The sequence below is a fragment of the Medicago truncatula genome, chromosome 5 (genome assembly GCF_003473485.1).
Source record: "Medicago truncatula cultivar Jemalong A17 chromosome 5, MtrunA17r5.0-ANR, whole genome shotgun sequence".
Classification (NCBI taxonomy): Eukaryota; Viridiplantae; Streptophyta; class Magnoliopsida; order Fabales; family Fabaceae; genus Medicago; species Medicago truncatula.
This window is the reverse complement of record NC_053046.1, coordinates 34,369,821-34,386,593: the sequence shown is the minus strand read 5'-3', so window position 1 is coordinate 34,386,593 and position 16,773 is coordinate 34,369,821. Positions and strand designations below refer to the sequence as shown.

The window sequence follows — 16,773 nt, the reverse complement described above, 5'->3', positions numbered from 1 at the left end:
ATTAACAACGATGACAAAACCCAACGATAACTTAATTAACTGAAATTATGTCAAAATAAATAAAAACGGAGCTTGATGGATTTTTTTTTTAATAAAGGGTATTTTAATACTTCTAAAAATAATTAACGTTTCTTTCTCTTTTATTTCTCTTAAACCAAACAATACATCAAATCTACTATTTTTCTTTTATCTCTCTCTTACTATATTTTCTCAAACTTAGATCTCTTTTCTCAATTTCTTCTCACAATCAAACTCATCTTCAATGTTTGAGTGAAGATTTGGTGATCAACCCCATTATAAAGTTTGAGCTTTAATTTAATTTTCGTGGAGAACTTTGTTAACGTTACTTAAGTTCACCAACTATGTTATTGCTTGGGATGTTTGATAATAATGGTTCACTATTCTATCGTGTTTATATTATTGTAATATCTATCGTGTATATATATTATTGTAAATATGTTTTGTATATTGTTTCGGCGTAGAACAAAGCGACTTCGGGGACGGTGTGTCATGATCAAAGGGTGTGTTTGTAGCAATGAGACCTCCTTTATAAATTAGACAGGCTCTTCTATTAAAAATGGTTGTGAGAAGCAGCAGTTATGGGAGAAGTTACTAATATTTTGGAAAATGCTTAAATATATAAAAAGTTTATGTAAGTTTGTGTGTTTTTGGTTTTCATCCCTGTATCTTTTTTTGTTCTAAAATAAACCTGTAAGTTGTTAGCATTTTGGTTTTAGTCACTAACGTTAACTTTCTGTTAAAAAACACGTTGCTGGCAAACGAAAACGCATGTGGCGAAGGCTGAGTTCGCGTTGAGGGACCAAAATCAAAATCGCAAATTTGTTTAGGGACGAAAATGAAAAAACGTAATCATCAAAATTTAAAATTTAAAAACTATATGAAACGTAAAGATAAAATGATTAAGATAATAAGAAGTATAAGAATTTAATATTTATGACAGTTCTATATACAAATATTTATATCAAATTGCATTTAGTAGTCAAAATTCCTAATTTGTCACTGGCTGATCGAGTTATATGTTAAATCAACTTTTATTTTCATTTATTTTATTACAATTGAGTGGACTTTTATATTGTCCCATTCTTCAAGCAATCTCTAGTATCTTTATGACAACTAGGCTAAGCAATCTCTCGTGTTTGTTACTTTGTTGTTTTGCTGTTTTTTGGGTCCTTAACTCAATTAGGCTAAGTGGTCATGAACATTTTGGATACTGTTTTGGAAAGTGACCATTTAGATGTGTGGAGTCGTAATTGATTAAAGGTTGTTCTTAAATACATGTTTTTGTAAAACATATGGGTTGAGTGTGCACTTTCAAACAATTTATGTGGTTTGAGTGTGCACTTCTAAAAACATATGGGTTTTTCAATAATGAGGGTGGAGATAAACAATGCCCTAACCTTTTATACGTGAGCTCATCTTTTAGACTAAGTTGATACAATAAAAAAAATTGAACATTTTGGCTCTACCAATTAAGCCTACCGAATCAGACTAGGCTCATATTTAATGCAAACAGTTGAAAAAGTCAAAATACTTTATTTGAAAGAAATATAGGCCTAACACACCAAAAAAATACATGTTTTAGCCAGGATTGTGCCATAAAATGTATGGGTAATAGAAGGTGAGTTTCCCTTCTAATTGTCGTCCATTGCGGTGGTGGAATGGTCATTGTAACAAAGAAAGAGACATTTGATTTAGTGCTTGTTTGTTTCAGCTTTTTTATAGTTTAGAATCACTTCTACAACCTCAGAATTAAAAAAAGCAATCTGTCACATGCTTAGTTCAGCTTTACAGAATCAATTCTCTTTTCCAAAATTAATTCTGGTTAAAGCTACCATTCCAAACTTTTGAGTTAACTAGAATCAATTCTCCATCTAATTTTATATTTTAATTATTACAACCAATTATTTTTCTTTATTGTCTTTCATCAATTATTCTTTTTGGTTTGTATTTAATTTAATGAACCAAATTTAATCGAAAAAATTAACGAACTAAACTAGCCTCATAAAATATTTAATTATTCTTTTGAGTTACCAAGTTTTAGATTTTTCTTTACAATTTTCCGTTCAAATTTTTGGCAACCATCTCTATTATTATTTAACTTAAATATATTTTATCAAAAAATATAAAATACATAGAACAAATATTTTGTCAAAAAAATTGGTTTAATGATCATATTTATTATTTTTTAAATTATGATATAAAAAAATTATTTATTTAAATTAAATAATATATCAATATTTAGTATTGATCTACATATACATTCAACTATGTCTATTTATTTGTATTTAACTATGTCCATTTTAGTAATTATACATTCAAAAGCAATTTTGATCAAAACTATCCAAACAACATCCATTCTATTTAATCAATTCTACATTATTGTATTCAAACATAAATCAATTCTCTCAAAATCAATTCTATCAGAATCAATTCTATCTAAAGTTGAACCAATCACACCCTTAAGCTTTACTAATAAAATCATGATGGGTTTAACATGTAAACCAAGCATTGCTTTCATACAACTATGATTCTCTAGCCAGATTGAAGAGAAAAGGGTAAACGAAATTTTCTTTTCTTTTTTCATATAAGAAATAGTTTAAGTATGTTAGGTCTTGGAGACTTGCTTGAATTAGACAAAACATCAATGTTGGCAGAACGCTAGCAAATATATTTATCCACCAATGAGATTGTCAAATCAACAATGGAATTTAAATTTATATCATAGTAAGATCTAACCTGAATATTTTATCAATTGGTTTGATCTACGAATAACGGTAAACGAGATATTTTTAAGCATGGGTAATTAATTTCCCTATACTTTATAAATCTAAAATCACCATTAAGTATATGAGGTGTGAAGAATAATCAAAGTCTTAGATGTAATGATGTCACTGATCTTATTAATTTTTCTTGATATGAAATACTATTGTTTATGAAATACCATTTACTCTGACTTTCTGACTCCGATTCTCTTCCTCTTGCATTATTATCTATTTACATGGTTTTGATGCTGATATATTTTAATTTTATATTCTTGCTTAGTTGTTTGTTGTTCCTACATGTTGGATTTGGACTTCTACTATACTATTATCATAGTCTCGTTATGTCAGCACTTTAGGTGAACAATTAACAACTTCAAAGTCATCATCTTACCCGTTCATTATCGTACGTATCTGCCCAATTGTCCTTATACACCAAATTAATAATATTAGTCTTAAGTCCTCATTTTAGTATACCAAATTTAGAACAAAAATCCTTTAGTCACAAGCTTAAATAAAATAGTTTAGACACACACAATAAAATACATATTATTTGATTATTTGAAAAATACGTATTATTTAATTGACTTATATGTGTCGGTCTAAATTTATTTTATTTAGACTTATGACCAAACAAGTATCTATCACAAATCTATTGTGTTTTGATTCTTGTAAATCAAATATACAAAACATGCATAACGCGTTGGTTGAACTTCAATTGTGATGAGTTTGTTTCTCACAAATCTATTATTAGCATGATCCACTGTTTCTGATAGGAGCTAAATTTTTTCATCACGATTGCAAAACTTTGTGAGCTAAATTAGGCACCAGGTAGTTATTTTCAACTACAATTGCCAAAATAAAATGGATGGAAAAATATTGATGTGGTAAATAGAACCTTTGCACCATGCTTAGAACATTTTTGCATGAAATTTGGTTAGAATTTAAGCCAATAATGGGTGTCAAGGAAAAATTATCATTTTATTTTCTCACACAAAAGATGTTGTTCCCTCTATATCCTCCACTTGTTGTTAATGTTAATTTAGCTTTCAATTAATCAGTTATTTTGTAAAAACAAAATAAATTACCTAAAGTAGTTTGAATTTAGTTTGATTGTATTTTATATTATCAATTCAAATAAATCAACAATGACTTAATTAATCCTTCAAAAAAAAAAACGATGACTTAATTAACGGAAATATATACTGTACAGTAGCTCTTTTCTATTTTTGTTGTTTTTCTCTTTTCTGAAACCATTTATAGTTTATACTTTGAATCTTGCTTCTTACCTAGAATATTATTATTATTTTACACTCCATGTTTCCTAAAATGATTTTCAACCAAGATGCTCTCACTTGGTGAAGTAGCAAAACCAGCAAGGGCATTAGCGAAAAGGGGACCTAATTGTTGTAGCTCTGATGTGAAAATCACTACTGTCATAAGTGTTGTTGAAAAGGAAGTCAGGAAGGTATGGTTCAGATTCTAAAAAACACTCTGCTGAGAAAATATAATAAATAAACAAGAGTGGTAGTCATGGTTAAATGGTTTCTGTGTCAAAGTCAGCGATGAATTCAACCAAAGATGAACATTCAGATGAGACTCCTATTAGAAATTGGAAGAGAAAACAGTCAAACACCTTCAACGAAAAGAAAATGAGTTTAATACAAAGAAATATAGTGAAAATCTTGTTGGATTATGGGTTGAAGTTTAGTAGGCCATGGATAAAATGTGGAAGATGGGAATGAACTTGATATGCTAAGAAAAAAGAATGGTGTATTGGACAATGAAGTTTTGGAGTTGAAAGAAAAAAGTGTGGAAGATGGCAATGCACTTGATGTGCTAAAAACAAAGAACTGTGAGCTAGATTCTAATGTTTTGGAGTTGCAGAAGTTGATTGAAAAGTTGGTGGAAGATAGGAATACACTTGAAATACACTTGACGTGCTAAAAACAAAGAACTGTGAGTTGGAATCTAAAGTTTTGGAGTTGACAAAGTTGAAGGAAAAGTGGCTAGATGATAGTAATGGTTTTGATGACCTTCGAAACAAGGTATTGGAGGATAAAATGGTGGAAGATGGAAAGGTAGTTGAAGAGTTGGAGGAGTTGAAGGAAAAAAGGGTGGAAGATGGAAATGCACTTGATGTGGTAAGGAGAAAGAATGCTAAGTTAGAGCATGAAGTTTTGGAGCTGAAGGGAAAAAGAGTGGATGATGAGAATGCAATTGATGTGGTAAAGAGAAAGAACAGTGAGTTGGAATCTGAAGTTGTGGAGTTGAGGAAGTTGAAAGAAAAGTGGGAGGAAGATAGGAATGAATTAAATGTTATAGTTTTGAAGTTGGAGAAGTTTGAAGCAAGCATGGTTAGATAATAGAAATGCTTTTGACCAGCTTCAAATCTAGGTTGGTAAATTGGAGGAAACAGTGACTGAGAAATTGGAAACTATAAGTGATTTGGAGAACAAAAATAGAAAATTGGCGGATGAAAAGCGCAAAGTTGAGACCTCACTTGAGTTTTTGAACACGAAGTTCAAAGTATTGCATGAAAGTGTTGCACGGTTGGAGGATGATTCCAAACTTTTGGTGAACTTAGCTGCCTCTGGTCGAGGAAACAATGACGGGGAGCCTCCTGCTGCTGAACCTATGGTCACTGATTTTGAAGATGAAGACGAAGAGGCTTCATCAGAGTCTGAAGTTAAAGGTTCATCACCAGGTATTAAAATTATGCATACATATCTTAATTCCTATAAAGATATGCATGTTCTTAATGCTAGTTTACAAACATTGAATTCAATATGTGTGATATGAATATGTTTGGTTAGATAGCAGGGTCTAGTCGAAGTAAGTTATTCAATGGCATCCAAAAGGCACAGTAGAATTAGCATAGTTATTTAGGGGAGGTTAGTCAGAGAAGAGAGGGCGTGGTGTGAACGATTATTCTCTTTTTTTTACCAATGAATGATTATTCTCTTGTTCAGCAGTTATTTATGGAGCTTTTATATTCATGTTCTTTTTTGTTCTTCTGAAACCATTTATAGCTCTATGCTTTGAACCTTACCTATAATTTAATAGAATGCTATTGTTTTATACTCCATGTTTTTTTTCCTTAAACAATTTTCATCTTGGATGCTCTCACTTGGTGAAGAAGCAAAACCAAACAAGTTTATTAGCAAAATTGGGACTTAGTTGCAGCTCTAATGTCAAAATCACTACCTGTCATGGTGCAAAAATGCACGGGGCTGATTCATCTTTGTATTCAGCGTTGAACAGGACACTCTTCTTACTGTTTTCCTTAGATGTTCAGCTGAGCTCATATTTTGATTTGCAGAGTCTTGGTTGTGTTGTGGATATTTTATTCAGATTTGTCGAGCCTATTTTTTACTTGTAACTTTTGAGATTTTCTTTTGATTTCTCTTCTATATTTTGTTCTTTTTGAAAAATATGAAAAATCTTTTGTTATTTCCTCCTCATCTCTTGACAAAGTTTTCTTTCCAGAAAACAAAAATGAAAAACTGAACTAAAGCAGGTAAGAAAACTCATTTTGTTTTGACTAGGTAAACATGATTGCAGAATACAGAATGCCTGCTGTATGTATGTATTATCTGAAATTCTGATTTCCATGAAATCATATATAGCCAATTACTTGAAGAGCCAGTAGCTGGATTTTCCTTAAAATCTTGAGGAAACTAGCAATATTTACATTGGAATAAAGAATCTACTATTCCTAATTTTCCAGGTTTTTGCTTGAGTATTATTATGTTCGCAAATGTTATGTTATGTGAGCTTAAACATATCTCTTTTTGTACCAGTTGGTGGAAGATTGAAATTGAAAAAGGATATGGAGGTCATAAACCTTGACAACGATCAGTGCATATCTCGAGGAGTACATGAAAAGAAGTCTTTTTCTGGAATTGCCGTGAAGAATGAGCTTCCAAATTCAAGTTCATCAATTGCAGTTCAACAAAAACCAAGTTTGCAAATGTTGTTGACACAGTCAAAAGAAAATATTCTTTCACCGACAGTGAAACCTCCACTTCTACGTCCTCCGATGATTTATTGTATCTCGATATTCTTACTATAAAGTCTGTTGTATCACAAGAAAAAAATAAAAAAATGTAGTCCGGCATTCCAAGATTGAATTATTAGCCAATGTAAAACATGCTGCGACATTATATATAGTATATCCCAGTTAGCCATGACCTTTTGTTAGGTTTTATTGAGAAATTAACTCACCCTTATGTCAGTTCTTAGTTTTTAAAATATACAAATGTTAGCTTATATATTACTGATATGGGAGCCATGGTACTAGGCGTACTTTATTTAGCTAAAAAAGTTCACTGTTATGTGTTATGTTTGTCGATTGTACATATATCTATGTTTGTTGATTATGCGTATAGTGTAAATATCACTAATGCCTGAGTTATTATTATATGCATATATAGAAACTTGTATACTGTTGTATGTAATTATAGTATAATTCTACAGGGATTCAATAAATACGAGTGATTAGGGTTAAAACTTGAAACTGGTTAATCAAAGGTGTGAAACTTAGCAAAATACCGGAACAGCAGAGCCGCAAAAACAGTCGGGTATGAACAGAACACGCAAATGCTTCCTAACCATAAGAAAACCGGTCTAGAAACAGTTTCTACTTATGAGCATTAGAGTCGTTTTTGCTGCAGTTATTTGGATTGACTTTTTGCTGGTTTTTTGGGCTGGTTCTGTTTTATGTTTCATTTGGTCCCGGGTTTGAGCTTTTGTGGAGGTCTAGGGAGTTAGAGTTTTCTGTTTTGAAGGTGGTGTATTTGCTTTTGTGGTTGTAATTTTAGTGGAATTTTACACCCTACTAGTGCAGTGGCTCTGCACCTTTTTGGTTAAGTTTGGCTAACCTGTAACCACCATGATATCCTTATTTACAGTAATTCAAAATTTATGGTCTTATTAAAATGGTATAAGATTGTAAGAATTGGGAACTAAATCAATATCTGTGTTGATTTCTACTGTGATTCCAAAAGGTTCAATCATCCAGGACAGATTCTCCTTCCTGTTATTATAGTCTTTTAATGAATTACAGTTTGTACAAGATCCCTTTAATCTCACAAGATTAAAGATTAAAGGGAATTTTGAAGAAAACATTATCATTTCAAAGATTTGAGAATGAAGTTGAAAGTGATTTTTCATTGTATAACACCTTCACATCGTAATTGTGCCTATACGGACTTTTTTTTTTTAAAGTTAGTGACTCAAAGATCATTAACAGAGATGTGTGACATCTTATTAATCAAATGTATTTAACAATTGAGTTGTAACAGTTTGATGATGTTCAACCTTAAAATAATTTGCAATATGATATGATTGACTGATATGTCATAGTTTATCAATCCTAATTGAAAACACATAGTTGTGACAAAGTTGTGATCTTGAACTCTCCCATCCAACTTCAAACAAGTTAGCAAACTAATGCATCATAATCAGCTTCTCACACTCAATATGTTTATTCTTCATCAAATTCATACCATCTTTTAATCAAATTAATTAATCCTTTATCAACATTGATTTAAAATAGTGACAAAGTGATCACCCTAAATAAAACTACTATATCAACACATATTGTGTGAACTTGTTAAAAAAAACACATATTTTGTGAACAAACGGGGTAGCTACTTTGAGAGAAAGAAAAAAGTGTGAAGAAACAAACCCTTACTTAATAATGTGGCAGCATTGGATTCATGTGGACTATTAATAAGAAGCAAGAAGCAAAATATTTCATTCAGCACTTACACATCAAAATCAAAACTTGTCCACAATGTTTTTACGATTTTTTCTCCTCACTCTCATGTTCACTGTCACACAAGCTTACATATATGACTATATGACCTTGGCACTACAGTAGGGACCCGCAAAATGCAGGACGGCCCACTGTACCAAAATCCCACAGAACCGTTTTACAGTACACGGCCTCTGGCCGTCGAACACTAGTGGGTATACTCCATACAATTGCAACACTAAAAATTTTCAAAAAAATGTGGTAAGTTTAGCTTGTTATGTACGATGATTAGTTTCTTTTAAACTCTCATATATATATATATATATATATATATATATATATATATATATATATATATATATATATATATATATATATATATATATATATATATAAACACACTAATTTTCATCCACTTAGAATCATAAAATGTGTAAGGTAGCCGTGCACACCTTTTCTATTTGGACTAAAAAAAACCTCATGTCTCTTTTAAAAACACACTTCAATCCTAATTTACGTTTCTTTTTATTAATGGCATTAAGATTTTCTGGGAATTCATTTCTTCAAATTATCTATATATAGTATACTAGTTTGGACACCCGTGCCAAGCACGGGCTAGATTGTCGACTATTTACTTTTATTATATAAACATTAATTAAATGAAAAATTCATTGTTTTTATACATAATATATTAATAAAACATATTGTTATTGTGTTATTAATTAAACATTGTACATTAATACTAACACATGTAACACTGAAATAATAATCTTTAACGCGGGAAGATCTCACGCAGATAACTAAAATCAAGCCGATATTTTTAATATGGATATCGATAATAAATGGATTTATCCAAAAACAAAGCAAAATTGATTATGGAGATGAGTTTTTTTGTGTGTTCTTCCTGTAATTGAGGGGTTGGGGTCTCAAATTCAACCACGCATATACAATGAATTATCTCTACCAATTAAGTAAAGCTCACAGAAACTTAATAAACTTGTCCGTTAAAAAAAAAAATGAAAGCAACATTCTATATTTTTTGTCAATTGGTCTCCATACCTGATACCGTTATATATATATATATACACCATCTGGTCACTATTATAAGCAAAAATTAATATTTTAGGTTCATTCATTAAATGATGTATGTGGTCTATAGTAAAGATCATATACGTTATTAATTGAATGAATCTAAAATATAAAGTTTTGCTTATATTAGTGACTGGAGGGTGTAGTTTCTTTCAAATTCCATGATCTCTTTCACGCATATACTGGATTCACTTAACATCTAACGTGAATTTGTAATTATTTAATTGTGTAAAAAATAAGTATAACAAATAATAATAAAGACACCAACTATTTGAGACCAACAAAATATCGTCAAAAAGGGGTTAAAATAATACTCCATAAAACATAATATTCAAGTTCGACATATAAAAAACCTATATCATCTAGAAAGACCAGTTAAACGTTCTGAAATACACCACGGTACACAACATTAGTGGTTTTAGTGGACACACAGTCTTCTTCATCCAGTATAAGTATTTTAAATCTCTTTTTGGAAGTGACTTGAGTGAAAAACAGGTTGGAAAGATAGTTTCCAACATTAGATGACGACTGACCTTGACTTTTATTTATCGTGATTGCGAAACATAAAGTCGGCGGGAACTGTCTCCTCGTTCCACATAAGGAGACTTACTTGATGGACCATCTCTTTCATATGAAATCCCTCACTTGTTGAAGCACATAGGTAGTGGGAACTGTCTTAACCAAAGACTCATTAAGTGATTGACTAGCATTACTCGCACTGTGATATATATATATATAAACACATTAAAAATATTCGTTTACTATATATAACTAAAATATGAAAATAAATTTAAACAATATCGTATCGGAAATGCTTATATTGATTCTTCGACTCGTTTTGTGTGTCGTATATATAAATTTGTGCAAATTTCGGCGTAGAATCCGACTCTGGCATCATACTACCCATGTTATGATAGTTTTGACCTCTAAGAACAAAATATATAGCTCCATCTCCGTCATTTGTTGTACGATCAATCTTACCACGCATTTATGTGAATGGAAATATACTATTGTAAGGTCTAATATTATCCAAATAGTGCTTACTCTTTGGATGATCGCCGCGTAACAAATTAAATAAAAGTTTATGAGGTTTCTGAATGTGGGGAAGGTTCACCTTTCCCTTCGTGCAACATAGCAAAAATTCAACATTACCTTCACTTCCGCTTCATTCAAGGTTCACCCAACAACATCTTGCACCACACCACCGACAACACATAATAAGGTCTCCAGCATCAAACAATATCGTACAATTGTGAAAATTCGATGTCACTAATCGCTTCTGTCTTTTTTAAACAAAAGTAAAATCATATGAAAATAATAACTATATCTAAAACAATAGCATTTGAAAATCATACATTCACACTAAGCCATTTCGTACATAAGTGATTTTGTGTTGATGGTAGATCCACCTTATGTAATAAAAATACATATGATAAGAAATTAGTTTGTAAGTAGGGAAAATCTCTAACATTTAGAGTTCAAATTTCCAACCAAGCAACATATAACCTTAATTAGTCCTTGTGTTGATACGTTAATTTTACTATGATATACCTTGAGTGGTTGGAAAAATATCTAATAATTCATCATAAGATATATTGTTGATATCAAGAACTATCGATCTTAGTAAACCCCCTTGACTGAACATGCGAGTAAAATGTCTGTTATATGTAGCAGTGTCACTGCTTCCAACAATGACCTCATAAATCATATTTGTATATGTTTTTTTAAATCCCCTTGATTGGACATGCAAGTAAAATGTCTGTTATATGTAGCGCTGTCACTGCTTCCGACAATGACCTCATAATTCATATTTGTATATGTTATTTTATGCACAAACAAATTGTATATTTATAAGAATCGATACAAAATATTTTTCAATATATTTGATATAGTTATGTCGGATGGTAAACATGCTATATATTTTTTTTCCTTGAATAAGGTATACATTTTATAATTGTCAATAAGTATTTATTATAATATGTAAACGTAGTTATTCAAAACAAATAATAAAAATGAGCCAATGATAATAAAAAAAAAATGCATCAAACGTATATATCGTTCCGTAGCAGAGTTATTGCACGACATTGTAGGATGAGTTTTGGTTTTATTTATTTTACGACGAAAAGACAAAGGGTCCTCAAAATCGATGTCTCTATCACGTTTAGGTGTGCAGATTAAGATACTTTTAGGATCCTTTGAAGTATGTCTCTCAAAACGTGCTTACGTCGTGGCCAAATCTAAACATAAAGAATATAAAATGTTAATTATTAATAACAAATAACAATGTAAATTAGAACCACCAAGATTAAAAGAACCACCAAGATTATGTTGAAATAATTATAAAGGGTTTTTTCTATTATCTACAAATTTGCACATGTTAAAAAATTTAAAATGTTGATTTTGTCTTAGAACTTCTGTATTTTATGTTAAATATATAGCTTTTCAATAAATAATTGATGTCTTTCAATAAAAAAAAGTACTACTTTTAGTTGATTTAACATGTGCAATATTGCACATGTTAAACAAACTCAATTACAAATTATTGTTTAAATACAAAGACTCAACCATCACATAAATTGAATTAGCTGCAAAATTGATTTTGATTTTCGCCTTGATAGATAGAAAAGTGTATAATTCATGCCCATCAATTATACAATCATATAGTTCCAACTAATAATTTTTACAGTAATTCAAAATTTATAGTCTTATTAAAATGGTATAAGATTGTAAGGATTGGGAACTAAATCAATATTTGTGTTGATTTTCTACTGTGATTCCAAAAGGTTCAATCATCCAGAACAGATTCTCCTTCCTATTATTATAGTCTTTTAATGAATTACAGTTTGTACAAGATCCCTTTAATCTCACAAGATTAAAGATTAAAGGGAATTTTGAAGAAAAAACATTATCATTTCAAAGATTTGAGAATGAAGTTGGAAGTGATTTTTCATTGTATAACACCTGCACATCGTAATTGTGCCTATATGGACTTTTTTTTTTTTAAAAAAAGTTAGTGACTCAAAGATCATTAACTGAGATGTGTGACATCTTATTAATCAAATGTATTTAACAATTGAGTTGTAACAGTTTGATGATGTTCAACCTTAAAATAATTTGCAATATGATATGATTGACTGATAGCCATAGTTTATCAATCCTAATTGAAAACACATAGTTGTGACAAAGTTGTGATCTTGAACTCTCCCATCCAACTTCAAACAAGTTAGCAAACTAATGCATCATAATCAGCTTCTCACACTCAATATGTTTATTCTTCATCAAATTCATACTATCTTTTAATCAAATTAATGAATCCTTTATCAACATTGATTTAAAATAGTGACAAAGTGATCACCCTAAATAAAACTACTATATCAACACATATTGTGTGAACTTGTTAAAAAAAAACACATATTATGTGAACAAACGTGGTAGCTACTTTGAGAGTAAGAAAAAAGTGTGAAGAAACAAACTCTTACCTAATAATGTGGTAGCATTGGATTCATGTGGACTATTAATAAGAAGCAAGAAGCAAGAAGCAAAGTATTTCATTCAGCACTTACACATCAAAATCAAAACTTGTCCACAATGTTTTTACGATTTTTTCTCCTCACTCTCATGTTCACTGTCACACAAGCTTACATATATGACCTTGGCACTACAGTGGGGACCCGCAAAATGCAGGACGGCCAACTGTACCAAAATCCTACGGAACCGTTTTACAGTACACGGCCTCTGGCCGTCGAACACTAGTGGGTATACTCCATACAATTGCAACACTAAAAATTTTCAAAAAAATGTGGTAAATTTAGCTTGTTATGTACGATAATTAGTTTCTTTTAAACTCTCATATATATATATATATATATATATATATATATATATATAAACACACTAATTTTCATCCACTTAGAATCATAAAATGTGTAAGGTAGCCGTGCACACCTTTTCTATTTGGACTAAAAAAAACCTCATGTCTCTTTTAAAAACACACTTCAATCCTAATTTACGTTTCTTTTTATTAATGGCATTAAGATTTTCTGGGAATTCATTTCTTCAAATTATCTATATATAATGTACTAGTTTGGACACCCGTGCCAAGCACGGGCTAGATTGTCGACTATTTACTTTTATTATATAAACATTAATTAAATGGAAAATTCATTGTTTTTATACATAATATATTAATAAAACATATTGTTATTGTGTTATTAATTAAACATTGTACATTAATACTAACACATGTAACACTGAAAAAATAATCTTTAACGCGGGAAGATCTCACGCAGATAACTAAAATCAAGCCGATATTTTTAATATGGATATCGATAATAAATGGATTTATCCAAAAACAAAGCAAAATTGATTATGGAGATGAGTTTTTTTGTGTGTTCTTCCTGTAATTGAGGGGTTGGGGTCTCAAATTCAACCACGCATATACAATGAATTATCTCTACCAATTAAGTAAAACTCACAGAAACTTAATAAACTTGTCCGTTAAAAAAAAAAATGAAAGCAACATTCTATATTGTAAGGATTGGGAACTAAATCAATATTTGTGTTGATTTTCTACTGTGATTCCAAAATGTTCAATCATCCAGGACAGATTCTCCTTCCGGTTATTATAGTATTTTAATGAATTACAGTATGTACAAGATCCCTTTAATCTCAAAAGATTAAAGATTAAAGGGAATTTTGAAGAAAACATTATCATTTGATAGATTTGAGAATGAAGTTGGAAGTGATTTTTCATTGTATAACACCTTCACATCGTAATTGTGCCTATACGGACTTTTTTTTTTTAAAAAAAGTTAGTGACTCAAAGATCATTAACAGAGATGTGTGACATCTTATTAATCAAATGTATTTAACAATTGAGTTGTAACAGTTTGATGATGTTCAACCTTAAAATAATTTGCAATATGATATGATTGACTGATACGCCATAGTTTATCAATCCTAATTGAAAACACATAGTTGTGACAAAGTTGTGATCTTGAACTCTCCTATCCAACTTCAAACAAGTTAGCAAACTAATGCATCATAATCAGCTTCTCACACTCAATATGTTTATTCTTCATCAAATTCATACTATCTTTTAATCAAATTAATTAATCTTTTATAAACATTGATTTAAAATAGTGACAAAGTGATCACCCTAAATAAAACTACTATATCAACACATATTGTGTCAACTTGTTATGGTAGATATGATGCCAAGGTGAAAGCCAGCTATGGAGGTATACTTTACAATACTCCTTACAAGTTATGGCTCATGAATGAAAATAGAAGTTTATCTTTCTTATCTGAATTTGTGATTGAAATTGTTGTTCCAACTTCCAGTAATAAGCCTACTGATCTAGGAAACGGGTTTGCGTTCTTTTTGTCACCTGAGCACGAGTTAGTTAGAACACCTTTTGGCTTCCCTTCTGAATCATTCTCCATTGCATTTGATAATCGGATTGATCCATCGAACCCCATCCCCACAGACACGTATGTTAGCGTATTCAGAGATTCATTATTCCCAAATATTACTACAACTATGGATTTCAACCTTCACATTGCTAAGAAAATCAAAGTTCAAATAGTGTATAAAGGAGATGAACAAAATCTGTTAGTGTTTATCAAGGATGTTGACAACTACAAGTTCCCATCATTAGTGCTTAATCATTCTGTTGATTTAGGAGCTTATATGCTGGACCATGGTGGCCCAATGTTTATTGGAATTTCAGCAGTATCTAAAACATGCGCTGAAACTTATAAGTTTGATAGTTGGAAGTTCCGTGTTAAAGGTTGTTCTTAGATACATGTTTTTGAAAAACATATGGGTTGAGTGTGCACTTTCAGACAATTTGTGTGGAAATTTTTAACTGGGACTAAAAATGTTGATGGAAAAATTTTATAGGGACTAAAAATGTTGATGAAAATTTTATAGGAATTAAAAAGTGTGATTTTATTTTGTAAAGAATAAAAACAAAATTCTGAATATTAATTAACCCTTATATATATATATATATATATATATATATATATATATATATATATCCATTAAACATCAATCAATGTTCACATTCTCTTCTCTTGTGTGTGAGTGTGTGAGTGAGTGTTTGGTTTGAGGGAATAATGGGGTTTTTGGTGGTTTTTTTGTTTTGGTTGAACTTGATTTCAGTTACGGAAGGAAATTTTGACATTGATTTTCCTCAATTGGAGTTTGGCGAGAGAAAGGTTGATTTGAAAGGAGATGCGATGTTTGTGCATAACAACCCAGTTGAGTTGGTTTGTCATGGTAGACATGATGCCAAGGTGAAAGCCAGCTATGGAGGTATACTTTACAATACTCCTTACAAGTTATGGCTCATGAATGAAAATAGAAGTTTATCTTTCTTATCTGAATTTGTGATTGAAATTGTTGTTCCAACTCCGGTAATAAGCCTACTGATCTAGGAAATGGGTTTGCGTTCTTTTTGTCACCTGAGCACGAGTTAGTTAGAACACCTTTTGGCTTCCCTTCTGAATCATTCTCCATTGCATTTGATAATCGGATTGATCCATCGAACCCCATCCCCACAGACACGTATGTTAGCGTATTCAGAGATTCATTATTCCCAAATATTACTACAACTATGGATTTCAACCTTCACATTGCTCAGAAAATCAAAGTTCAAATAGTGTATAAAGGAGATGAACAAAATCTGTTAGTGTTTGTCAAGGATGTTGACAACTACAAGTTCCCATCATTAGTGCTTAATCATTCTGTTGATTTAGGAGCTTATATGCTGGACCATGGTGGCCCAATGTTTATTGGAATTTCAGCAGTATCTAAAACATGCGCTGAAACTTATAAGTTTGATAGTTGGAAGTTCCGTGTTAAAGGTTGTTCTTAGATACATGTTTTTGAAAAACATATGGGTTGAGTGTGCACTTTCAAACAATTTGTGTGGAAATCTTGATGGAAAAATTTTATAGGGACTAAAAATGTTGATGAAAATTTTTATAGGAATTAAAAAGTGTGATTTTATTTTGTAAGGAATAAAAACAAAATTCTGAATATTAATTAACCCTTATATATATATATATATATATATATATATATATCCATTAAACATCAATCAATGTTCACATTCTCTTCTCTTGTGTGTGAGT

The 16,773-nt window shown here is 30.8% G+C and overlaps 1 protein-coding gene across 1 annotated transcript; it reads left to right on the top strand.

The window, feature by feature from the left end:
* The first annotated feature begins 4,086 nt into the window (after positions 1 to 4,086).
* LOC11433151 (uncharacterized) lies at positions 4,087 to 7,022 on the top strand. The gene is made up of 2 exons (XM_024783807.2): positions 4,087 to 5,487; positions 6,584 to 7,022. The coding sequence occupies exons 1-2, from the start codon at positions 5,418 to 5,420 to the stop codon at positions 6,853 to 6,855; spliced, it is 342 nt and encodes a 113-aa protein (XP_024639575.1). The 5' UTR covers positions 4,087 to 5,417; the 3' UTR covers positions 6,856 to 7,022.
* The last annotated feature ends 9,751 nt before the right edge of the window (positions 7,023 to 16,773 follow it).